The sequence below is a fragment of the Panthera pardus genome, unplaced genomic scaffold (genome assembly GCF_024362965.1).
Source record: "Panthera pardus isolate Hobbes unplaced genomic scaffold, ASM2436296v1 HiC_scaffold_8, whole genome shotgun sequence".
In the NCBI taxonomy this organism is placed as follows: Eukaryota; Metazoa; Chordata; class Mammalia; order Carnivora; family Felidae; genus Panthera; species Panthera pardus.
This window is the reverse complement of record NW_026527013.1, coordinates 153,821,788-153,847,730: the sequence shown is the minus strand read 5'-3', so window position 1 is coordinate 153,847,730 and position 25,943 is coordinate 153,821,788. Positions and strand designations below refer to the sequence as shown.

General features: G+C 44.6%; 1 protein-coding gene and 1 long non-coding RNA gene across 2 annotated transcripts in view; one reads left to right on the top strand and one right to left on the bottom strand.

Moving 5' to 3' along the window:
- Window positions 1-25,943, top strand: part of LOC109269097 (uncharacterized) — a 158,982-nt gene that overhangs the window by 76,089 nt on the left and 56,950 nt on the right. The window contains exon 4 of the long non-coding RNA XR_008420440.1: window positions 12,551-12,834. This is a non-coding gene — a long non-coding RNA (uncharacterized LOC109269097). The remainder of the gene's footprint in view (window positions 1-12,550; window positions 12,835-25,943) is intronic.
- The window catches only part of TBXAS1 (thromboxane A synthase 1), a 154,615-nt gene that overhangs the window by 81,177 nt on the left and 47,495 nt on the right, over window positions 1-25,943 (bottom strand). The window contains exon 4 of the mRNA XM_019452924.2: window positions 3,991-4,087. Coding sequence (XP_019308469.1) covers window positions 3,991-4,087 — 97 coding nt within the window. The remainder of the gene's footprint in view (window positions 1-3,990; window positions 4,088-25,943) is intronic.

The window sequence follows — 25,943 nt, the reverse complement described above, 5'->3', positions numbered from 1 at the left end:
ATAGGGGCCGGAGGACTCCATCTGGAAAGTGGGCGAGATGCCATGGAGACCCTGCCCGGAACTGAGGACCTCCAGCAATGTGAGTGGGAAAGCGTTGATATGAGATCTGCCACCCTGGGTCTGACTCATCGTCTCTTCATCCCAATGTTCTTGAGTTAGAAAAAAATATTTCATTCATCAATTCCGACTTCAAATAATTGCTCCGTGCTGATGTGTGTCAGAGAGTTCTCTGTGATGTCACACCAGCTCCCTTCAGTCAAATCTTTGGGCCAGACCCAGCTTCCCACATCACAGCCATTCTCCGCCAGGCTCTTCTGGGACACACGTAAGTCAAGCCCACATTTGTGAGCAGAGATGGGCTGTCACAGTCAAAAAAGGAAAGCGTGCATTATCGAAGTTCCTTCTCACTTAATGGATCAAACTAATATGCTGAGGTATTTTCTGTATCACAAGGGACCATTTGGTAGAAGCTTGCATGGAGTAAGCGTTTAATGTTTACTGAATGAATGTATAATAAAAGCCAAATTGCTGAACACTTAAGTAAACATGGCTTATTAGAGGGAAGGCAGCATGGTGTCGGTATGAAGAAAGCATGCCTCACTAATCTCCTTGAGTTCTTTGAGCAGATAAATAAGCATATGGATAAGAGGGAACCACGGAACCCAATTTAATTTGACTTTCAAAAACCTGTGAGAAAATCCCACTCTAAAGATGGTTTTTAAAAAATTGAGTCACTAAGGATTGTTTTATCATGAATATGGAATTGGCTTAAAGACCATCAACAAAGCTAAAGATAAGTGAATACATTCCCAGATGGAAAACTATAAACATTGGGGTTTCCTAGAGATCTAATCTTTGATGGGTCTTTTTACATGTTTAGGAATGATCTAGAAGAGGAAGTGTGTATTGAATCTCCAGGTTCAGGTAATACCTGGTTCTTCTGGGGACAATGTTACGGTGATGGAGGTTCAGTTCAGTTGGAACTGAACAGTCCTCATGTATGTGGGCCATGGGGTGTTAAAGAGAAGGATTACTCCCTGAAGGACCTAAGAGTTGAGTTCGCATGAAAGCCACACCTTCGTTTAGCTGTAAATAGCAGAAGGCACAATGGGGTCAGTGATGATGTGGTGCTGATGACAGATGCTGTGAGTATTCAGACAAGGGGAAAGGTAAATGTGGATTGAAGCAGGGAGGCTTCTTGGAGGAGGCAGAATTTGAGGAGAGCCTGGAAGAAGAGCTAGGGTTGAGTGGCTGTAGGGAAAGGGGAGGGTCTTCCCATTGATTTGGTAGCTAATGCATGCCAAGTGCTTGTCTCGCCTGCATAGGTGGGGCATGTCTGTGTGATCTCATTTAGCCTCACAGCAGCCCAGGTAGGTAGATCACCTCCTCATTTCCCAAAGACAGAACGAGAGGCTTAAAGAGGTTAAATGATTTACTCCAGCTTACATTGCTGGTAAACACAAGACCCACTGTTACGCCACCTCCGGTTCTAGCAAGTGCCTCAACACAAGCAAAGGCACGGGGGGGGGGGCACTTTCTAGAGCAGTTTACAGAGAGAATGGAGGGGTCGGTCCAGCTGGAGCGACAGCCTGTCTTGGGAAGCAGGGAGACGTGAGGTTGGAGCTTATTACATAATGGATCCAAATTACAGAGGCCCTTCAGTCTCGCCCGGGGGGCTTGAACTTCATTCCGTGGGCACTGTGTTGAATGCAAAAAGGAAAATGGAACCATATTTCACAGATCCTGGTCTGGGAAGTAGACAAAAATTAATCTGGGGGATGGACAAAGGGAGGACAGACCATGAGCTTGGAAGAGAAACTGGCCGAAGCTGAGGCAACTTTATTTTGTGCCCCCTGCTTGAACTTGTGTGCTGGGTATATGCCTGCCCCTGGCACATCAGCGAGAGCACAGCCCTCTTCCAGGTCAGCTCCTGGGATTTCATGCCCTGGTGACATCCTGAGTGTCACATGAAGCTATACAGAGACACACAGCTGCCACATCGCACATCCCTGCTTGGGTGGGGGAGGGGGATGGTCAGGCAGGCTCGATGAGTATTTTCCTTACCTGCATGGGATGCAGCTTGGGGGCCTGGGTCAGGTGACTCACTGGCTTCCCCTGCTGCTGCTTTTTTTTTTTTTTTAATGTTTAATGTTTATTTACTTTTGAGAGAGAGCGAGAGAGCGTGCACACAAGCGGAGGAGGGACAAAGAGAGGGAGACACAGGATCTGAAGCAGGCTCCAGGCTCTGAGCTGTCCGCACAGACCCCAATGAGGGCCTTGAACTCACGGACTGGGAGATCATCACCTGAGCTGAAGTTGGAAGTTTAACCGACTGAGCCACCCAGGGGCCCCTTCCCCTGCTTCTTTAATCAACACTCCTTACTGAGTCTGGCCCAGCAGCATTCTACAGCTGCATTTAACTGTCAGACTCCATTCCTAAGATCCCAGCAGCACAGAGGAACTTTAGGGACTTTGCGCAGCAGGGTGGCAACATCACATTTGGGGAGGAGCATCTAGAGGCAGCAGTTAAACTTCTGCATTTCCTTCAAATGCACCCTGAGGTGACGGCGTTAGCAGGCCAGGCGGTCACCTCCTTCTAGTGGCCACATGGTGTCTGCAATTGGACACAGCACCCTGGGGCTGGAAGATGAGCTGCTTTGGGGTGAGCAACCAACTACTCAGTGAAACCTTCACAATCTGGAAATGTCACCCAAGGCGACTATTAATAGAGATGGCAGTAAGGACTTGACTTGGGAGGTGGCATATGAATCCCTGTTCCTGTTAGGCATGTGACCAGGATTGTCACTTAACCCCTCTGGGTCTTGGTTTCCTTGTCTGAAAAAGAGAGATGATAGTTGTACCAAACTCATAAGTTCTCATGAAACTTAATGAGAAAAAACCACTCTGGGCGGCTCCACCAGCACAGAACACAGGGAGCTATGCTACTATCTTTAAGGCTCTTCCCCCATCCTGGATGGCACAGAGGTTCCCACTACAGTGGCACTTACCATACAAGATTGTACTAGTCTCTTTGCCTGTCTGCCATTGGCACTAGACTATGAGCTCCTTCAGGGCAAGAATAGATCTTCTGTTTATAATCAGAACCTAGACAGTGCCTGGAATACAGTGGGTGTGCAGAAGTTTGCCGAATAACCAACAGTGAACACAGTACCTACTATTCCTGTAAGAATGGAAGTTGAGTTTAATTTGCCCCCCCCCCCAAAAAAAAAGATCGTGAGCCTCTGAATTCTCACAAGCAAGTATTTATCAATTCACTTGACAATATTTCCAAGAATCAACATAAAGTTTCTTGGTCTCTGCTAGAACTCTTATATCCCCATCTTTGGAAAATAGGGACAACACTGACCTCTGCCACCCTCGTCACTTCTTTCATTCTCTGGGAATTCTCAACAAAGATAAAAAGTAGGATATATGCTTTCTAAAAAAGATGGAATGTGTGCATTCTTTAGTGGATTGGGTTGAGCTGATACCAGGGAACCCTCTTACAGGGCTTCTCCTGCTATGAGGGGACAAATTTCCCTTATAATGTTGCTTGTCTCCCCTTTCCGGCCTTATGACTTTTATATGCTCTGAGAAAGGTGTAAGCACAAGAGGCTTGAAATTTTGCTTTGCCTCTGATATTTATTAACCTTACTCTGTCTTCCTCAGTCACTTGACCTGTGCCCTCTGGATTCCTCTAGCTCTGAGCAAAGCTTAAAAAAAAAACCCTTCTGGTTTTAGCATTTTTATTAACCAGAACTTCTCTTGGGCTGTAGCTTTCTGGAAGCATTTCTTAAATGCAAATGCCATTCTTTTGTACCAGTCCTGTATGTCTCTTTTGAAAACTGGAATTCATTGGAGAGCTGTTTTGAGTCTAACTGATTTAACTGCGATAAGAGGCCCAATCACATCCCTGTTAGATGTGATGCACAGTCGTTGAATCCTAGAATGATTCTTCATTCATTCATATGCAGAAAGAAAACCACATACCATTCTGTTGGTAAAGTTATGGAAGTTCTCAACCAACACCTGCTCGATCATGTCTGGATCAGAGATAACAATAAACATCCGGCGACCAAGATAGTACCTAGGGAGTAAAAAAATTACTTTAAAATGTGTTGTATTAATCTACCCATTTCTCCTTTCCCAAAAGGGTTCACAGTGGCTTAGAATGGAAGATAAAAGACAAATAGGAAGTAAAGATGTGGAGAAGATAAGGAAGTGCATATGCTGATTATAAGGAATAGTATAGTGTGATGATCTAACATCTCATTTCATTCCACAAATGTTTCTGGAATCCCACCATGCACCAGTCCTTAGAGACTGTGGGATAAATAAGACAGAGTCCTTGCCCCCCAAGGAGCTCATAGCCTGATAGAAAATACAGATCTGTAAATGGGAACACAATATTAGGGCATTTATAAGATCCAGAAGGAAGTGAAAATGGCAGAGATCAGTGTTGTCCATATTGCCCCCAAATGGGGAGACAGGTATTCTAGCCAAAGAAGGCCGAAACTTTTATATACTGATCCTTGGAAAAAGTCTAAAGTGAATTAATAAATGCTGTGGAAATTCAGGAAAGATTAAACCTGCTGATAAAGGGCTGAACATCTGGTTGCCACACCTGTACATGAAGGAGTTCAACAGATACTTCTGACATTAATGAAGAAAGGGAGGAAAGGATCAGCCAGACAGCTGGTGGTAGTGAACTCTAAGTGGAAGCAGCACTTGAGTACATGTCTGGTTATATTAATTTAAATTCTGGGGCACAACAGCAACTAAGACGCAGTCCCAGCTTTCAAGGGTCACACAGTCTAGTGGGAATGAAAGTTAGGTCATCAGCATGCAGTGTGACCTCTGGCAAGCAGGGGTCACATTGGAGGCACACCCGCCTCGGTGCTTGGAAGAGAATAAAGGCTTCTCAGGGTGGTGCTTCTCAAACTGAGTTCCGAGAGAGAAGCAGAAGTTAGTTCTGGAAAGTGGGTGGCAAAGGGGGTGAGCGTGTACCGGGCAGAGGAACCTGCTTGTGCAACTGTCCAGGGGCAAGTCTGCTTGGGGAAACTATGAGCACTTGGCTACCAAATGTATGAAGTGGACCCAAGTGAACCCAATGATAAATGAGTCCACTGCATAATGCCGTGTTTTTAGTCTATGAAGTTATATGTTCAGGATGTAATTTGATCACTGTCCTATCCAGCTCAGAGTAGTAAGGGATAGATTTTATTTTAAAAAAAAAATTTTTTTAACGTTTATTTATTTTTGAGACAGAGAGAGACAGAGCATGAACGGGGGAGGGTCAGAGAGAGAGGGAGACACAGAATCTGAAACAGGCTCCAGGCTCTGAGCCATCAGCCCAGAGCCTGACACGGGGCTGGAACTCACAGACCATGAGATCATGACCTGAGCCGAAGTCGGACGCTCAACCGACTGAGCCACCCAGGCACCCCAAGCGATAGATTTTAAAGGGTAAAGTCATAAGGTATGAAAGCCGCAAAATTTACTCTGAATTATTAGTTGCTGGGAACTTTTCATAAGCTAAAAATGGCTTTAATTTTTTTTTAACTCTTCCTTTTCTCACTGATTAGGGGGAAAATGAAATAAAAATTGGCTGGCATATATTAGGCACTCAGAAAATATTCACCTAAGTGATCATATTTTCCAAAATTTTGGGGAAAATCTTGGAGACGCATGAATTCAACAGATGTGACAGAAGGAAAGAAATGATACTAACTAGGTTTTATTGTTTTTAACCAAGAAGACCAAAATTTACTCAGTATGACTATAAACAAATCCTTTTGTAAAATTTATGGCGAGTGTCATGGATCTTGAGAATCTAGTGAAAGCTGCAGACATTCTCCTAAGAAACATGGACATTCACAGCATCTTGTATGCAATTTGAGGGGTTCTTTAACCCCTGAAACCCACTCTAGAGCAAAGCTTCTCAAATATAAAATGTGCTTATAAGTCACCTGGGTTTGAAGAAATAACTGCTGAGAGTTTCTCCCTTTTGGCAAAAGACATAAACTTACAGATTCAAGAAGCTGAGTGAAGCCCTAGGAGGAACCCAGAGAAATCCATGCCAAGACATTATAATTAAACTTTCAAAAATTAAGAACAGAAAAATCTTGAAAGCAGCTAGGGAGAAGGGATGGATTATTTGTAGGGAACACTAATTTGAAGGATGGCAGATTTCTCATCAGAAACCATGGAGGCCAGAAGGAAGTGGTGTATTTTTCAAATGCTGAAAGAAGAGGGCTGTCAATCATGAGTCCTATACCTGGAGAAAATATACTTCAGGGAAGAAGAAGAAACAATGGCATTGTCAGTTGAAAGAACACTAAGAGAACCTGTCACTAGCGGATCTACCCTTAAAGAACAGCTAAAGAAAATTCTCCAAACAGAAGAGAAATAATAACAGAAGATAGCTTGAAACTTCAGAAAGGTAAGACTAACCTAGAATACCTAAAAAATAATAGACTAGCCTTCTCATGAGTTTCTTAAATCATACATGATGACTGAACCAAAAATGATAACACCATCTGATGTGGGGTTTAATATACTTAGAGATAGTGCCTAAGGGGGTGCCTGGGTGGCTCAGTTGGCTAAGCATCCAACTCTTGATTTCAGCTCAGTTCATGATCTCATGGTTCATGAGATCGAGACCCACATCAGGCTCTCGACTGCCAGTGCGGATCCTGCTTGGGATTCTCTCTCTTCTTCCCTCTCTCTGCCCCTCCCTCTCCCCCATGTATGTTCTCTTTCTCTCTCTTTCAATCAATCAATAAACGTTAAGAAAAAAGAGATTGTGCTTGAGATAATTGTAGTTAAGAAATAAGGAAGGTAGGGGTGCCTGGGTGGCTCAGTAATTTAAGTGTCCAACCTCGGCTCAGGTCATGATCTTGTGGTTCATGAGTTTGAGCCCCTTGTTGGGCTCTGTGCTAACAGCTCGGAGCCTGGAGCCTGCATCGGATTCCTCTCTCTCTGCCCCTCCCCTGCTCACACTCTGTCTCTACCTCTCTTTCAAAGATAAATAAACATTTAATTATTATTTTTAAAAAAGTAAGAAAGATAAGGGAACCAAAATGGAAGTAAAGTTTCTTCATATCACTCAAAGTGGTAAAGCATCTATACCAGTAGACTGTGATAAATTACATATGTATATTTATGCAACCACTAATAAAACTATACAAAGTGATACACACAAAAAAATTTTTAGTGTCATAGAGGAATTCTAGAAAATGTTCAAGTAACCTACTAGAAGGAAAGACAAGTGAAACAAGGAATAGAAGAATAAAAAACAAACACATTACTCTATTATAAGTATAATAATTAGATAACAAACTGGGATTTGTGGTGGTAGCTAAAGTAATCTTGAGACAGAAATTTGTAGCATTAAGTGCTATCTTAGAAAAGAAGAAAAATCTTTTTTCTTTTTTAGAGAGCAAGTAGGGGAAAGGGGCGGGGGGGGGAGAGAGAGAGAGAGAGAGAGAGAGAGGGAGAGCGATATCAGGAGAGAATCTTAAGCAGGCTCCATGCTCAGCATGGAGCCCGATCTGGGGCTCAATCTCAAGACCCTGGGACACTTAGCCAACTGAGCCACCTAGCCACCCCCAAAAGAAGAAAAACTCTTAAATGAATAATCTAAGTACCTGCCTCAAGCAACTAGAAGAAAGAAGGGCAAAAAAACCTAAATCAAATAGAAGGAAGGAAATAATAAAGAGAAAAAACGAATGGAATTGAAAACAAAAATTAATGAAACAAAAAATTGGCTCTTGGAAAAAAATCAGTAAAATTAATAAACATCTAGCAAGATTGATAAAGATAAAAAGAGACGAGATACAAATCACTAATATCAAGAATGAAACAGGATATCACTACAGATTCTGCAGCCATTAAAATAGTAAGGGATGATATAACTTTACGCTAATAAATTTGACAACTTAGAAGAAGTGAACCAATTCCTTGAGAAGCACAAACTACTAAAAATCATTCAAGATTGAATAAACAATGTGAATAATCCTATAACCATAAAAGAAATTGAATCCATAATTTTAAATTTCTTGGAAAAGACCTCTCCCAGCTCAGATTGTTTCAATGGAACATTCTACCAAACATTTAAAGAATAATTAATAATTTTACACTATTCTAGAAAATAAAAGATGAAAGAACAATTCCCAACTCAATTTATGAAACAAGTATTACTCTGATACCAAAGCCAGAAAGAGGCAGTACAGAAAAAGAAAACTGTAGATAAGTATTTCTCATAAATTTGGATACTGAAATCTTCAACCAAATATCAGCAAATTGAAACTTGCAATGTATAGAAATTACAAACCACAACTAAGTGGTCTTTATTATAGGTTACATGACTGTTTCAATATTTTTTAAAAAATCAGTATGTTCATGGATTGGAAGACTCCACACTGTAAAGATGTCACTTCTCTCAAAACTGATCCATGGGTTCAATGCAATTCCTATCAAAAGCACAGCAAACATTTTTGTAGGCATAGACAACCTTTTTCTAAAATTTATATGGAAAGCAAAGGACTTAGAATAACTAAATTCATTTTGAAAAAAAAAAAAAAAAAGTGAAAGGGGAGGAATCAGTCTACCAGATTCTAAGTCTTGGCTACACTAGTCAAGAATGTGTGGTATTGGCAGAAAAATAGACATAGATAAGTGGAGCAGAACCCAGAGATAGAGAACCCAGAAATAAAGAACCCAGAAATAGACCCACACAAATATTCTCCACTGATTTTTGACAAAGATACAAAAGCAATTCAATGGAGGAAGGATAGCCTTTTAACAAGTGCTGGAGCCGTTGATTATATAGTGGCAAAAAACTGGACCTCACACTTTCTACAAAAATTAACTCACAGTGGATTACAGACTTAAATGTAAAACATGAAACTTCTAGAAAAAAAAACCTTTGGGATCTAGGACCAAACAAAGGGTACTTCGCCTTGACACCAAAAGTATAATCCATAAATGACAAAAATTGATCAATTTAACTTCAAAATAAATTTTTTTGCTCTCTGAAAACCCTATCAAAATGAAAAAACAGTCAACAGACTAGAAGAAAATATTTGCAAACCATATATCTGACAGAGCCTTGCATCTAGAATCTATGAAGGACTCTTAAGACTCAATAGTTAAAACACAAACAGTCCAATAAAAAATGGGCAAAAAGACAGGAACAGATATTTCACCAAAGAGAATAATACAGATGCCAACGACACACATGAAAACATGCTCAACCTCATTGTCCATGAGGGAAATGCAAATTAAAATCATAATGAGATATTGATATACATCTATCAGAATGGCTAAAATAGAAAATAATAGTAACATCAAATGTTGATGAGCATTTGGAGAAACCAGATCATTCATGAATTACATCTGAATGTAAAATGATACAGCCATCTTGGAAAATAGTTTGGAAGTTTCTTTCTTTTTTTTAAAAATGAGTTTCACAGCCAGCGTGGAACCCAACACAGGGCTTGAACTCATGACACTAAGATCAAGGCCTGAGCTGAGATTGAGAGTCAGACACTTAACCAACTGAGCCACCCAGGAGCCCCAGTTTGGGAGCTTCCTGTAAAACTAAGGAAAACTTACCGTATAACCCAGCAAGAGCACTCCTGGGCATTTATCCCAGATAAATGAAAATTTATGTTCACACTAAAACATGTTCATGAATGTTCATGGCAGCTTTTTTTTGGTAATAGAACAAAAAATGGAAACAACACAAATGTTCTTCAAAAGATGGAAGGTTAAACAAACGGCGATCCATCCATATAATGGAATACTATGTGGCAATAAAAAACCCCTCAAACTATTGATACATGCAGTGATTTAACTGGATCACCAGGGAATTATGTGAGAAAAGCCAGTCTAAAGAGGTGACACATGAGTCTGTTTGTATAACATTTTTGAAATAACAAAATTGTAGAGAAGGAGAAGAAATTACTAGTTGCCAGAGGTTAGGGAAGTGAGTGGTAATGGGTTGGGGTGGCTCTAATGGTGGGGGCACTAGAGAGCCTTCTGGTGATGGGACAGTTGTGTATCTTGGCTGTGGTAGTGGTTACATATCTGACAGAATTACATAAAACTACACACACACACACACACACACACACGTGCGCGCATGATCAAATGTGCGTAAAGCTGATAAAATCTGAATAAGCACTGTGGGTTGTACCATTGTCATTTTCCCGGTTTGCAAATGCACTGTAGTTACGTAAGAGGTCATTACTGGGGGAAACTGGGTAAAAGGTACCCAGGACCTCTCTGTATGCATTTTTTTTTTGCAACTTCCTGTAAATCTATAATTATCTCAAAACAAAAAACGTTTTAGGTCACCTGGGAGCTTAATGAACAACTCTGATCCTCACCAAGTCAGATCTACTAGGCCTGGGTGGGGCCAAGAATCTGCATTAAATTTTTTTAATGTTTATTTTAATTTTTGAAAGAGAGAGATAGAGCATGAGTGGGAGAAGGGTAGAGAGAGAAGGTGACACAGAATCCGAAGCAGGCTCTAGGCTTAGCTGTCAGCACAGAGCCTGATGAGGGGCTCGAACCCACAAACCGTGAGATAGTGACCCGAGCTGAAGTCAGAAGCTTAGCCAACTGAGCCACCCAGGCGCTCCAAGAATCTGCATTTTAATAGGCTCTCCAGATTCTGGTACCAGAAGACAACTTCCATAATCTGAGAAATACTGTCTGAAGGGAGTGATTTTCAGCCGCAGTGGCTGGTCAAAACTGTCTGTTAAACACTCAGAAAATACAGCCTGGCTCCACCCAAACCTACCTGACCAGAATCTCTGGGGTGGAACCCAGTCCCCTTTATTTTTAACAAGCTCCCCAGGGAATCCTGATGTGACCGACAGTAACCAGGTTGGCCACCCACAAACCCCAAGTTCAAAGCCCTGTTCTATATTTAACCCGAGTTCACATTCATTTCCTTATGTTCTTAGATCTAAAACACATGCATTTACGCTGGGGTGCACACATATTTTGGTGATACATTTGTGTCGATTTAGTTATTGCCGAAATAATTTTACATGTAATCTGGATTTTTCAAAAAAACAAAATAATACTTCCACGTTCAAATGGAAGTTGTCCTTCCAAGCGGGCACCTTGGGAGTCTTTGTGCTTTTTTCTAGTAATATTGCTAATGCTAAAAACAATTTTGTCACAATTCCTTTAGAATTGCTTCAGAGCTGGTTTATGAACCTCATGAGAAAACTGGCCCCATTTTACATGTAAATTGTGTAATCTTGTGAATTTATATTTATACAAACACTCATCTATAGTTTGAGGAGCTCCTAGAAAGATTTTGAACAGAGAAACATGTAATGAAGACTGTTTTTCAGGCTTTCCTTTTGGTTGCCTGGGAAGGTTTTGGTGTTCCAGTCTGCCCAGCTCTCCACTGGGAAGCACCCTCCCCATTCCATGCAGTACTGGAGGAGCTGTTGATTATAATACCTTTCCATTCCACCCACCAAGTCCATCCCCAGCATCTGGTCATGGACTTGGACTCACAACCCAGGCATGCGAATCACAGTATCTCATCTCCCTGGCAACAGTGACTGGTCTTGGGGTGGACACATGACCCAATGAGGGCCAGTCGGAATCCTTCATTGGATGTATATATGGAGGCTGCAGGGGGGAAACTTGGTCTTTCTCCTGGAGCTGCTGAACTGGGGATGTATGAATACAGGGCTGTTGGTGACCATCTTTCTACCACATGGTAGGAACTGTCTGCAGAAGGAGCTAACAGGGACGGGCAGAGATTTAAGACAAACAGGTGTTGAGGGAGTACAAAGTCCAATTCAAGTCTCCACCTGCTGCGGTCTTCCTGGATCCTCTAAGCTTAGGTTAGCTTTTGTACTTAAGTTCATTTGAGTTGGGTTTCCATCATTTGTAATCCAGAAGTCCTAACTCATATGGCGCCCCCTTTCCTTCTCAACTTTGTGAATACCTGTTGCCATCCTGCCTCTCAAAATGTACTTCCCCAAGAGGGCTTGATCTCAGCTTTGTACATTGGTGTGACGGTATGGGGGCATCTTAGTGCTTCCTGAGATGGGGTGACATACTGCAAAGTAACAGGCATGGGAGCCCGGGAGGCTAGATCTGGGATCATCCAGCGCTGTAACTCATTCCGACAAACACTGCAGGTGAACTCTGCAAACACCCTGTTCCTCAGTGTCCTCGCCTCTGAAATATGGAAGTAAAACAAGACAATCTGCAGTCTGGTGTGGGCTTCAATCCTATAATTCCCATGAATTGACAAGGAAATTCCATCATGGTCTTTGAATTTTAAGTCTCCTCTGTATACAGTGTGTGAAGGAACTCCCTATGTCAGCAAAATCAGTTAGTAGTATTTGTATGGGTTGAGGACCCTCCCCAGAACCCTCCAGCTAACCGCAGCTATTGGCCTTTATTGAGTGCTTACTACCTGCCAGGCCTTGTTCTAAGCACCTTGCTGTATTAACTCGTTTAATCCTCATAGAAGATGGATGGGGTAGTTATTATACCCACTTTTCAGAATAGGAAACTGAGACCTAGAGAAGTTGCCCAAGGGGAGGACTTGATCCGAGCCCGACAGCTGTGGAAGCCCGAGCCCCTCACCACTGCCTGTGCTGCCATCTGTTCCAACGGACACCCTTCTCCCAGGCCGACGCCCCGGTGCGGTGTGGCTCCAGTGCTGAGCAGGTGTGCAAGAGGAAGCAGCCAGAAGCCAGCTGTGCCGGCACTGTCTTGTGAAGGAGGAAACTCAGGGCGGCTTCTTGCTTCATGGGCCAGAACCCCTTCTCCAGCCCAATTACCAAGGTAACTGCTTGCTTCGCCTCTTGGTAAAAGTTCTTAGCCAATTACATTAATTTATATTTATTTATGCACATAAGGATTTGCTTATTGAACTACAAAGCACCTGCTAGAAGAGAATATTTGGGCAAATCAGTGACGTGTTGTGTGAACAAGAAGACCCACTTGTCTGACTTGTTTAATTATCAGATTTCTGTGTTGGTGTTGTTGTTGTTGTTGTTGTTTTTGTTCTTCTTTTTTAACTGACCAGTCAGTTCAATCGAAATAGGTGACAATTGTCTTCTGGGACCCGAGGCAGGGTAGACAGCTGGTATGAGCCCATGGGCTGCCTGGCCCTGTTCCAGAAGGCTTGCCCCTGTCAGGGGTGACCTAGCTATCAGGGCTGGTCATCAGTGGCAGCTACGGGAACCAACACGAAAGGATGGCCACGTTACACAGCTGAACAGATGAGCACATTGTCAAATAGTGCATGTGGTTGTGTAAATAAACAATCGTCTACCTGACTGTTCATTCAACAGGCATTTATTGAGCACATACTCTGTGTCAGGTGCTATGCTAGGGCATGGTAATAATGCCCCTGGGAAAAGTCTAGAGGAAGATATCTTAGCTAACAGTGCACGTATCTGGAGCAGGAAATTACGGGAGACTTGTACTTGTCATTGTGTATTTCTTTAACATCCCAGTATTTTATAATGAGCGCCTGTAACTTTTGTATTAAGAAAAAGACAGAAGGAAAAAAAAATGGGTTTCTCACTGGATCGTCTTTCAAGAGTCAAGGTGGGGGTCGGCAGTGGTGCAGCTGTTGGGGCTTGGGTTCAAGGCCCTGCCCTGTGATTTAACAGCTGTGTCACCTCGAGTAAACTGCAACTTTCCTGCACCAGTTTCTTTAATGAAAGAGGCTGTTATGAGGGTCAGATGAGAAATAGGAGAATGCTTTGTCTGCAGTACCACATTTTAGGTAAATGCTGGTCATGATAACCTCTCCATCAGAAACACGGGGCCCCTGTGGGTCCCAGAGGGCATGCCGCACCCTGCTAGAGCCACTTTGTAGAAGATGAAGAGGCTGGATGGGGGCTGCCCCTGGGGAGATCAGGCGACTTGCTGACCTCCCTCCCCCCAAAGTCCTCAGAAGGAATCTGAATGCTCCACCAGAGACTCCTGGTTTCCAGGTAGAGACTGAAGAACGGATGAGGGCCTTCAGTGACTCTAGCAGCTGCTAAACATCAAGCCTCTGATAAATCCTTGCCTTGATGACAGTGTGATTTCCCAGCAGGTTGAGGATGCTGAAAGGATAACTGCTGTCCTGGCCTTAAGTCTGACCTCTGGTCTGGAAGTGGAGGGAGCTCAGTGCAGAGAGGGGGCATAGACTTCGGGCAGGCACAGTTGTGAGAGTCTCAGACTCTCAGCTTCCAGAAAGTTCTTGGAAAGGCTAAGTGGAGGTCCAGGAGTACTAGGGCATTTGGCTTTCCTAGGGGCTCCCCTGGGCGGGGCAGCTGGCACAGTGCTAGAAGGAAGAATGGCCCTAGGAGTCCTGGAGGTCTGTCCCTGCTCAGCTCACTGAGGCATCCTGTCATTAGTGCTGAGGAGGCCTGTGTTAGCAGAGGCAGAGCAGACTCAAGCTGCCAGGGATACTTTTCTAGAGGAGCGGTGACAGAGTCACAGGCCCATGGAGTCTGGAATCACTGGGAGCAAGGAGTGGGTCACCTGCGCCAGAAAGCCTCAGGGTGCTCACGCCTTCGGGCTGACCTGACCTCAGACCCAACAGAGCCTGTGGCCTGAATTGGCCCTTTATCAGCCCTGCCCCTCTTCAGCGGGGTCTGGGGCCTGCTCAGCTCCTTCCTCCTGCCCTTTTCCTACTGGTAGAGTCTCTGGTCTCTCACTTCCTGGCCGGACTTTGGATCTCCCACTGAGAGACTTATGTCTCCACCATTCTGGCTTATCTCCCCACCTGCTGCTCATCTACACATGGCTCTGACTCAGTTATCCATCTAGGACTTTGTAAACCGCAAATCCAATTGTACCAGTCCTTTCCTGAAAACCCTTCAATGGTTGGTCATCATCAAGGGCTTTAGGAGTCTTCAGCTCTCACAATCTGGCCCCTGCCTTGTTCTTCAGCCTTGTCCCTCCATATTCCCCATAACCCCAAGATCCGCTACTGATAATCCCGATTCACTGAAACCCTCCATCATCTCTCACCTCCACACCTTTGCACATGCTGTTCCCTGCTTTCCTGGAACAGCGCTCCTTCTCAGTTTCCTGCCTGGTGAACTGCTAATGGTTCTCCACTAATTGTAGTGAGATGGGTTTTTTTGGCTGTCTTTCCACTTGATTGTGAGTGCTTTACACAAAGAGATCTTACCTTTTTTTCTCTTTGGTGTCTAACACTGACTACAGTTTTGGGCAAGCCGTAGGAGTTCCGTAATGTTAACAGAGCGTGTGTATTAGTCCCAAACTCTAATGCTGCGAGGTTGAGGCACCGTCTTTCTTACTAGGACCTCTGCAGTAGCCCCCAGTTGGCTGTGCCTCCAAACCAACTCCCCCCTCAAGGCCAAAACTACCTTTGAAAATAGAAGCTGACTATGTTGTCCCACACCTGATAAACTTCTAATGTTTCTCCATTGTTTGAAGTAACAAGTCTAAGCTTCTGGGCCTGTCATGAGGGCTCCCTGCAGGAGCTCGTAACCTCTCTCCCTGCCCTGTTCCCCTTCCACCAAGGTTCCCAAACTTTCTCAATTCATGGCACCCTTAGGGACTCATAGCAGTAGCTTTTCATAGTCCCCCAAGGCCAAAGGAAGTACCCAAGAGTCTCATTTTTAAGCAAATCACGTCCAAACAACTCAATGATTATTTGTGTTCTAACAGTGGACTTTGGAAAAAGGAATACACATAAATTGAAGGTGCTTCTCACAGTGACCAACAGATGTCACTGTGTTCCCCATGAATATTAAAATATCCCAGGAAGCCCCTATAAATTCACTGTGGCACCCTGGGTTGCCTTAGCACATGGTTTGGGAACCGCAGCCACATACAGTTGCTATGAAAAAGGTTATCTGTGGTTCCCCAAATTCGCAGTATGTCTCCAGGCCCCATCTTACGCACCCAATTTTCCCTCTGATGTCTTGTCTCCATCTTGTTAGTTTGGAAAACCCTCTGTGATTAGTCAGGCCACCTGTCCCCTCTGCTGTGGAGCCTTCTCAGACCCCTCACTCCTTGCAGTTTCCACAGCACCTGGTCCACCCCTCCATTGATTTGCATCTCATTCTGTTTTATTTGTTGATGGTCTCCTTACTACTATGAATTCTTTGAGGACAAAGCCCTATCCTTTTTTTTTTCCTTGCATCCCCGAGAAGCTAGCAGGGCACCTCACACATCATAATAAATGGAGGGATGGTCCTGAATCTGCCTTTCTAGTTCTGGGAAATCACTTGGTATCCTGCTGACTTTTCCAACTCCTGCTCCAGGCTGATCTGAAGCCAGACTTGAAACTCCAGAACCTTGTTTCTCTTTCCTCACCTTTATCCGGCATTCCAAAAGCCACCTGGTTCCTGTTCCTTCTAAAATCTGTGGCCCACCCTTGCTATTTATCTTCCACCACTATGGAGGAGGCATCCACCTGCAGGGCCGCTCTGCTGGCTTCCTCACCTGTGTGTCTGCCTTCGTGGCCAGCACTGGTGATCTCGGTTCTGGCTGTGCACAGTCCCCTGGGGGGCAGCTGAGCACGCAGAACCCTTACATCACCTCCGCACTGCAACTCCATGGCTCTGCCAGATTTCATTTGAATCAAAGTTTCCATTACATGGTGGCACCAAGATGAGCTGCTCAGATTCCCCCTTTGGGAAAGGACCTGTCCAGCCAATGAGCATGTAGTCACCAGAGAGCCTCCAGTCTCCCTTCAGGACCACGGGTCAACGTGGACCAAGCTGATCCACCTTTGTCCCCACGTCCAGATGTCAGCTTCTCTTGCTCCAACCATTCCCACCCCAAGGTCTTTCTCTGACTGTTCCTACTGGGTGGAATACTCTTCCCTCTTCCTCCTCATCTCCCTGCTATCATCCCTCAAGACCAAGCTCAAGTACCACCTGCTCCTCGAAGCCTTCTCTGCCTTCACTGGTCCATGATTCTACCCAATTCATGGCTTCAGCTTGTCTGTTTAATCATGTATTCAGTCATTTACTACCTGGCATGTTGGTGTAACTTGGCCCTTGTCTGTGTTTTTCTTCTAAATCAGATGCCAAATTTCTTCAGGAAACAAGGAACAAGTGGTACTTTTTTTTTTTTTTTTGGAAGGGAGGGATGGTCTCCCCAGGGCCGTCAGCTCAGTGCTATCTATACATATAACCAAGACCAAAATATCTGTTGAGTAGACGATGCCTGGGGTGGAGCCAGCAGTGACTTCTTCCAGATAAGGGGAGAAATGTCCCCTCTGTCTTTGTGCCACTGGAAGACATGGACACAGATGCTGAAAAGAGTGTTGGAAAAGTCATAAAGAGGGTAGAAGGGAACATTCCTCCCAGGATGAGCCAAGAACAGATGGCAGAGACAGCATTGCATTTGGACTTTGGGCCCTTGAGTCTTGGGGGTCCAGTCCCTACACCTGGTAGATTTCCCAGGTAGCAGGTAGAAAACAGGTCTCACCACCCTTCTTTCAGGACCTTCTTGGCTACTGCCAAGAATATGCTTTGTCGATGCTGACGTGGGTTTCTAGTGGTGACAGTGTGGGGTTAGTGAGGACTCTGCTGAGTTCACACAAGCCAGCTTGGAAAAGGCCAGGCAACCACAGCACCCCCAGAGAAGTCCATGAGAGACGGCCCTGCCCATGACCCTCCCTGCCTGCGTGCCCCACCCCCTGCCCTGCATGTCCTTAACCCAACCCCACCACACCCATGGAAAACATGCAAATGTGTGCTCCTGAGGGGCCCAGGTCCATGGCAATGGCGCGGTATGAACGTGGTGGCAGGGTCCCACCCCGAGGCCTCTACTGCCAAAGGACAACCCCAGGCCTGGCAGCCAGGAGACACGGGTTCAAGCAGTGCTCCATTTTTCGTGAGTTTCTGGCTCTGGGGCAGGGAGTTAATTTCTCCCCCTGATCCTCAGCTTCTTCACCTATAAGATGAAGTGGCCCTTCCAGTCCTGGTGAGTTGTGACTCTGCCAAGCTACAGTCGAGCGTTCTCCAGAACAGAGCTATGGTGAAAAAAGGGAACTGGACAGCAAGGGGGAAAATTATCTGAAACAAACCTATAACGATAAACCTCTCTACACTATTGAATATACCCGCCCATTTAATTTATTCAGTTAATAAAACTTATTCCCCAGAGGGGGACAGGCAGAGGTAAGCTACAAACCAATCTGCCTGTGTGAGTATGGGTATAGACGTCTAGCTCATAACAATAAAAAAAAGAGTAATTAAGAGATGTATTGAAGTGTATAGAAATCCTGAAGGACACTGAAGAGTCCAATCCAAGTTACTGTCCTTGGTGCAAATTTAATTCAGTAGGGAATAGATAAATAGAAATACAGAAAAAACAAATTCAGAACAGATGTTAGGCAAGCAATTTTTTTCACAGTAAGAATCATAAACGTGAAGAGGAGCCTATAAGGCAAAGTTGTTGATGCAAACAGCATCAAGCTACTAAATAAATAGTTAGATAGCACCGCAGGGACAAAGAAACATTAAAATAGTCATTTGGCTGTCCCTGAATATTTGCGCCCACACAGTTATGCCCAGGCATGTAGATTCCTGGGCATTGGAGGGGGCTGTGTGTGTGTGTGTGTGTGTGTGTGTTCCAGTGGGTGTGTGTCCTGTTGCAGAGAGTACGTGCGGGGCATATTATTTGTGTGAGACTCTGTAGCAAAATCTCCTCTCCGAATGACATGTGGACTTAGAATATGAATAGCAGGGCTTAACAAAAGCTAGAGTCAGTTCTAGAAAGACAATGAGGTAGGGGAGGAGCCCCAGGAACAGGGAGGGGCATGTGGTCCTGGGCTAGGTATCGGAGCAGGTGTGTGGCTCTGAAGAAAGGAGAATTCAAAGGCAGAAGGATTTTAGACACAGCTGGGGTAAAACAGGGGCAGGAAAAGAAAATTAAAGCCCAGATCATAGTGGTTTAGAGAAGGATGATTGTTCTAGCCCAACCTCCCCATCTCATAGCTAGGAAAATAAAGGTCCCCAGAGGTAAGGTGACTGGTGGGCACCACATGGACACTTGCCATGGCCAGGAGGAGGAAAGGGGACAGGAATTCCCTGGCAGACGGGAAAAGCTAGAGACAGTCCTGCCCAGCTTTCCTGAGGACCCACAGCAGAAAGGAGTGAAACTCGCCTTACACCTGGCTAGGGACCAACAGCCCCCGAAGTTGGCATTATCACAGGGTGCCTGCTGGTGTAAGAAGACCTTTCAAAGACTGAGCTGAAGAGTGGAGGAATCAACCCCACTCCCTGGGCAGGCTTCACTGATAGTTCCTTTGATTCTCATGTCAGACCTGTGAAGTAATAGGCACTCAAGTACTTTTTCAGGGTTGAGGATGATGGTTAAGTCACTTGTTCTAGTCCCATGGCTGGGAATGCCTGAGCTATAACCAGAACCTACCTAGATCTGGCTCCCAATCCAGTATTCTTTCTGGCACCCTGGGGAGACACCCAAGGGTTAGGCTAGGAGAAGGTTGGCCCCTCGGAAGGGGACATGGGTTAGGGGCTCCCCTAAGAGCCTGATGAATGATCTAAGTGGGGGGAGCCCCACTAGACCCCTCCACCCCAAACCTTGATTTTAGTGAGAGACTTTCCCCAATTCCTTTCATTATGTCCCAAAGAAATAATACTAATCACCAAAATCATCAAAATAACAAGACTTTCCTGTTGAGGTTTTGCCCTGAAAGGCATGTGTGCAGAGGTGGCAGAGGTGATTTCTCCAGTCATTCGGCAAACACGTCCTGAGCACCTTTTCTGCGTCCAGCACTGTTGTGGGCGCTGGGAATATCCCAGCAGGGAAGAGACGGACTTCATGTCCTCACAGAGCTTGTGTGCTGGCAGGAGCACAGGGCAATAAACAAATAATGATGTGACCTATCATTAAGGGCAATGTCCTAAGGCAGGAGTGTTTGACGCATGAGAGCATCCGAGGAACAATAATAAGGGACCCTGGAACAGAAAAGGCTTTGGATTAATAAAGAGAACCAGGGGTGCCTGGCTGGCTCAGTCGGCGGAACACGCTACTCTTGATCTCAGGGTTGTGAGCTCAAGCCCCACATTGGGCATGGAGCCTGCTTGAAATGAAAAAACACTCTTATGTGGATCCTGAGAAACTTAACAGAAGACCATGGCGGGGGGGGGGAGAAAAAAAAAAGGTTAGAGAGGGAGGGAGCCAGTACATAAGAGACTCCTAAAAACTGAGAACAAACTGAGGGTTGATGGGGGCTGGGAGGGAGGGGAGGGTGGGTGATGGGTATTGAGGAGGGCACCTGTTGGGATGAGCGCTGGGTGTTGTATGGAAACCCAACTTGACAATAAATTTCATATTAAAAAAAGAAAAAGAAAAAAAGAAAAAACAAAACAAAACCTGCAAAGCCCTGCACACATCTCTTGCTAACCATGTATTATTCTCGTCATAAAGTCCCTTATGTTTCCATATAAATTGAGGACAATGCAGTCAGCCCAGCCAAACCCGCAGGGTTGTTGAGGTGGTCACGTGAGATACTGTATTGAAAGGACAAGATCCAGATAGAACACCAGAAAACAGTTATGGATTAATATTTACTACATAAGTGGCCCCAGGGAACAAAGATATATGTCTCTTACAGTACTAGAAGCAAGATACATGCCCATAGAATGCGCACGCAATTCCATAAAGCGTCTGTGAAAGGCTCACTGCAGCATGGCTTGCTGGAGGCCATTGGGTGTCCCCCCTCCAGGAGAGTGGACGGGCAGGATGGGTGGGGGCACCCTGAGGAGGGACAGGCAGTGGTTACAAGCCACAGACTCTATGGAGCCCAGTGACATGACAGTCTGCAAAGCATAGCACTAAGTGAAAAAACCAGAGTGTGGAATGAGGACACTACCATTGGTATTAGCTAAAGAAAATACATGCAAACACACAGTTTGCAAGAACATGTACGTGTTAAGGACAATGGTATGGTTGTCTGTTGGAGAGAGAAAGGGAATGAGAGAAAGGTATGAGGATAAAAGAGAATAAATAAACATGCAAAACATGTGGCAGTGTGTTTCCTGTTCTCCACGATGTCTCACAATGGACACACACATGCACACACACACGCATACACACACACACACACACACACACACACACACACAGAACCTTGAAATGGAGGTAATTAGTAATTGCTCGTTGCAACACAGGTAATTCACAATGGTGAAGTAAGCTATTCTTATCAATGGCTGTTTTTTATGTGGAATACATTGGGATTAAAATGCTTCTATTTATTAGATCAGTGTTTTCTCTCAAAGCCTGTTCTCTATATTCTAGTCCCAAGAGGTATTCTGGAAAACAAAACAAAACAAAAGTTCTGTGGCCAAATAGACCCTGCATACTATATTTCTCACTTGGAGATGTTCCAAGCACATTATTACATGAAAGGTTCTGAGAAGTCCTACAATAAAGAGACCTGTGTTCCTTTGACTAACCTAGTGTTTCTAGCATTTGACCAGGGGGAACTCCCCCTTTTTATTTTCCATGTAACAATTATTATTGTCCATGGAAATGGTCCAAAGGACGCTCTGTGGGAAAGAGCACATTAGATTGTTAAAGGATGGGAGGCCGGAGACTCCAGATTCCAAGCATATTCTGGGACCCACACCCTCCTGTCGCCTTCCTAATATGACTCGGTGATCCTTAAGGTGCTTTGTTTCTAAGCCACCCAGGACCCCATGTCTCACCCGTAACTCCGACCAATTGTGGCAAATGTGGAATTGTCTTTCCCTCGGCCATGCTCCCCCTCCTCTGTAGGGGGGAAATAGCCATCTTGTCTCCCAAACTCAAAGCCAGCTTTGGTGATTAATGTGGACTCGTGTCTTATTCCTTAGAATGGACAAGTTGTTCAGTTCTGCTGCTACATGACGTTTTCTGTATAAAATTTTCCTTCTCCTTTAGACCTTACATTTCTGATGGCCCAAATCACTGTTATGGCTCACCTGGGCTATTAGAATGATTGTTTGTTTGTTTGTACATTCCATGCCCACCCCTCCCCCACCCACACACCTTGCCTTCTGTCTCTACTCTGTACCTCTACACAACTTCCTTCAAGTAACCGACTTCCTTAACACCATGGCTTAGGTCTGTCTCCTCTCCTGCACTGTCAAGGTTGTGCTCCCCATCAGTGCCCCAAACATCACATTTGCTTAGCACATCCTCGGCCTGCACTCTCCCTTTCTCTATCTCAGCCAAAACCCTGACACTTTCTCCAAAGTTTTTACATCTGGGTGTGTGTTCCTCTCTACGGGCCACCTGTCGTCTCTCCTTGACGTGCATGGCTGTGAAGCCAGTCAGCCTCTCTCAGTGAGTGCACACTTGGTGCAGAGACTGTGGGGACAAAGGGGAACTTCAGTGTGCCACCTCGAGTAGCAAACAATCACAAAACCAGAACACAGGCCTCTGCCATAGCTGGGCAAATAACAAGCTACACATTGCAAGGCCACGATCTTGACAAGTTAGTTCGGGTAGAAAGCCCAGATAGTGAGGGGCCAGTGCCAAGGAGAGGAGAAGTGGCCCTGTGAACGAGAAAGTAGAAGTCAACAGGAGTCCCAGACACAGAGGACTAAATTTATATGAGACACAAAGGCCACAATGACCTGGTGGGAAAGAGGAAACTTGGAGGGAACTGAAAGCAGAATTGAAAAGCAAAGGCATAAATTGTAAAGGGTTTGGCAGGGAGTGAGATAAGGGGAGAAGGGGCTCCGGGAGGGACTACTGGGAATTTATTAAAACGAACTGAATTTATGGTGCAGTTCAAGTATTTGTTGATAACAGGGCTAGTCTGGTAAAGAATGTGCTCACTGGCGTAGAGTCAACAGGAAGTCAGGGCAAGATGGCTGGGGCCATGCATTCCAACGAGGATTGTGTGGTTCACATTGACCAGTTGGATTCCAGAGCACAAGGAGAACTTTAAACCTCTTCAGGAGTTCACGCTCCAGGTTTGAAGGCAAGAAGTCATGGCCACTTAGCCATGGTTAAAGGGAATAATAAAGCGCTGCCACAAGATGTTCTCCAAATGGAAAATGGTGCGGTCACTACAGCAAACAGTATGGTGGTGCCTCAAAAAGTTAAAAAAGGAATTAGCATGTGATTCGGCAGTTCTACTTCTGCATATGTCCCTGAAAGAATTGAAAGTGAGGTCTCGAAGAGCTACGTTGTACACCCATGTTCATAGCTGTGTTGTTCACAACAGCCAAAAAGTGGAAGCCACCCCAGTGCCCACAGACAGATGCGTGGATGAACAGAATGTGAATGTCCATACAGTAAAGTATCATTTGGCCCTAAAAAGGAAGGGCATTCCAACACATGCTACAACATGGGTGAACCCTGAGGACATTATGCTAAGTGAAGTAAGTCTGTCAAAATCATAAAGCCAGAAAGTAGAATGGTGGTTGTCAGGGGCTAGAGGAAGTGGGGAATGAGGCATTGTTGTTTAATGGGTGCAGAGTTCGTTTTTCAAGATGAAAAGGGTTCATCTAGAACCCATCTAGAGATGGGTGGTGCGATGGTTGCGAATGTACTTAATGCCACTGACTTGTACACTTACAAATGATTAGGATGGTGACTTTTGTGTTGTGTTTTAGCACAATAAATAAAAAAATCCCTCCATCCAAGTGTCCTTCATGCATACGCCATCCTCAGTACCTGGATCTGACCAGGGATCAGGGGACCCATTAATGCCACAACCGTGGGATGTGGAGGCATGACGACCCTTTCTGTTGAGTCAGATGGAATCTTTATTCTGTGGGTGTCAGTTGTGGGGTCTCAGACACTGAAGCCTGGTACTCCTTAACAAGTACGGATGTGGAGGAGGGTAGAACTCAGGATGCTAAGTGTCCATTCAGGAGATAAAGCATCATGGTGGGCTCGCAGGCTAAGGAGGACAAAGAACTGGGATGGTCCAAGGAACCCAAACTCTACCAGAGTCATCTAAGACTTTGGGGAAGCAGTTAAGAATCTTTAGGCTGGAGTCTTTGGGAAAAATCCAGTGGCCATGTCAGTCATAAGACAAAACCTGTGGTCTGGCAGTGAATCAGAGAAGAGAACTTGGACAGTTACAGACGCCCTTCAAAGGACAGTGGAAGGTCCACTCAACGATGGCCTCTCTGGTGGTTGATATACACCGGGCACTGCATTAGCAATGGAGGAGATGGAGGAGGGTGACCCCGAGAGGACCTGGCTTTCCTTCCCCAAGGGTCCTGTTGGGAAAGGCTGTAGTCTTGATCAATACTTGTATGCCCACTTCCTCTATGGCCCGAGTAGTATCAGGCAGTGCTGGCAAGTGTTGTAACACAAAAGACCACACTCACCACGTCCACCTAACACGTGGTAATGGGCCATCCACCAGCCAAAGGCCCAGGGCAAAGGTTATAAGTTCCTCTTTAAACAGAGGCAAAAATAGCATCATCTGCTAACAGTGCCTCCTTAGTGGTTAATGTGGGGAGCCCGAAGAACATGCCAGAGAGTCAGGCCTTTGTAAATAGGCCAATACACCCAGAGCCTTACTCAGAGTGGAAAACTTTGTATAATAGGTTGCAAAATTCTTGCAGTTTTGGGGTGTGATGGGGGAGAAGCTGTTAGGGGCATGGTCTTGAGATGCAAACAATAATCAGGGAACCTATTTTAGTAATTAAGTTGCTATGGTGTGCCCCAGGCACGCAGGCATCATAAAACCTGGAAGTCCCTTGCTAGGAATTACTTCGTGTGCACAGCTGTGGAAGTGTTACACATAAGACTGACCAGGAATAATCGGAATGCATAGTAAATAACCCAAACTCTAAAAGATTTTAAGAGTCCCGTGGAAGAAAAAAGAGTATGGTCCATTTTAAAGACAAAATCTGATAGTTCAAAATTTAGTAGAATTTCATATGTGTGTGATGATATGTGATTTTTGTTTGTGTGAAAGTTTGTAGTATGTATCTAGACTTATTAGTTATTTAGATGCCTTTGCCTTTTGCCCTACGTGAGTAACAAGATTTAAAACTGTTGTGTTTTTTTTTTTAATCATTCAAGTGTTCCAAGAACTTGAAAAAAGTTTCTCTGCTCCCAAAATAATGATAAAGAGGAACTTTAAGTTCTGTGTGAATCGGGAATTAGTTGCTCCTTTGTATTGAGTAATAACTTCTTTCAAATCTTGAAATCAAAGATGGGTTGTCACTCTTCTTTTTGGACAGAATAGGAATGCTATTTGCATTCTCAATTAATTAGGGTTGCGAGCCATAAGAATTGGGTAAGTGTGTGCAATTTTTGAGATTATCTGTGCAAAACAGTTCTTGACAGAAGAGGTATGCGTAATGCCATGTGCTATCTGGACCTGCTTCCAGATGGGAGAGTGCCTTGGCAAATGCCACAGTGATTCATGGTAGGTTACATAATTCTATTTTGCATTTTGGGTTGAACAAGTTGGATTTGTTGCAGGTACAATTCAATTAAATATGGAATTTATTATTTGAAAATATCAGCTTGAAATCGAGGTTTTATGCAATTTCAATCTGAGATGTTCTGTTCTTTGGGGACGCATTTGTGCAGGGCAGTTATCAGGGGGGTAAAGAAGTTGTTGATGCCATATTGGATTTTCACTGATGGAGAATGAGCTCCCTTCTACCTTAAACCTGCTATAGTGGTAGATTTTGGAAACATATGTCAAGGCATGTGAAACTGAAAATCTAAGGCTGACTTCCCTGCCTCTGAGACCCTGCACTCTCCCCAGTCAAGTGCTCATTCCCCACCTGCAGTCCAGCCTGTCCCCTGAAGTGGAACAACCCCCAGCATCCTCAACCTTGATCTGTTCCAGCCAGGATAGATCTTTTGTCCCCAGCTGATAACAGGGTTGGGTCTGGTTTCTGCATCCTGGGCCTCACATCATGCTCCCAGTCTTAGGACTGAGTGCCTGTACATGATTTGTCCCCACGCCT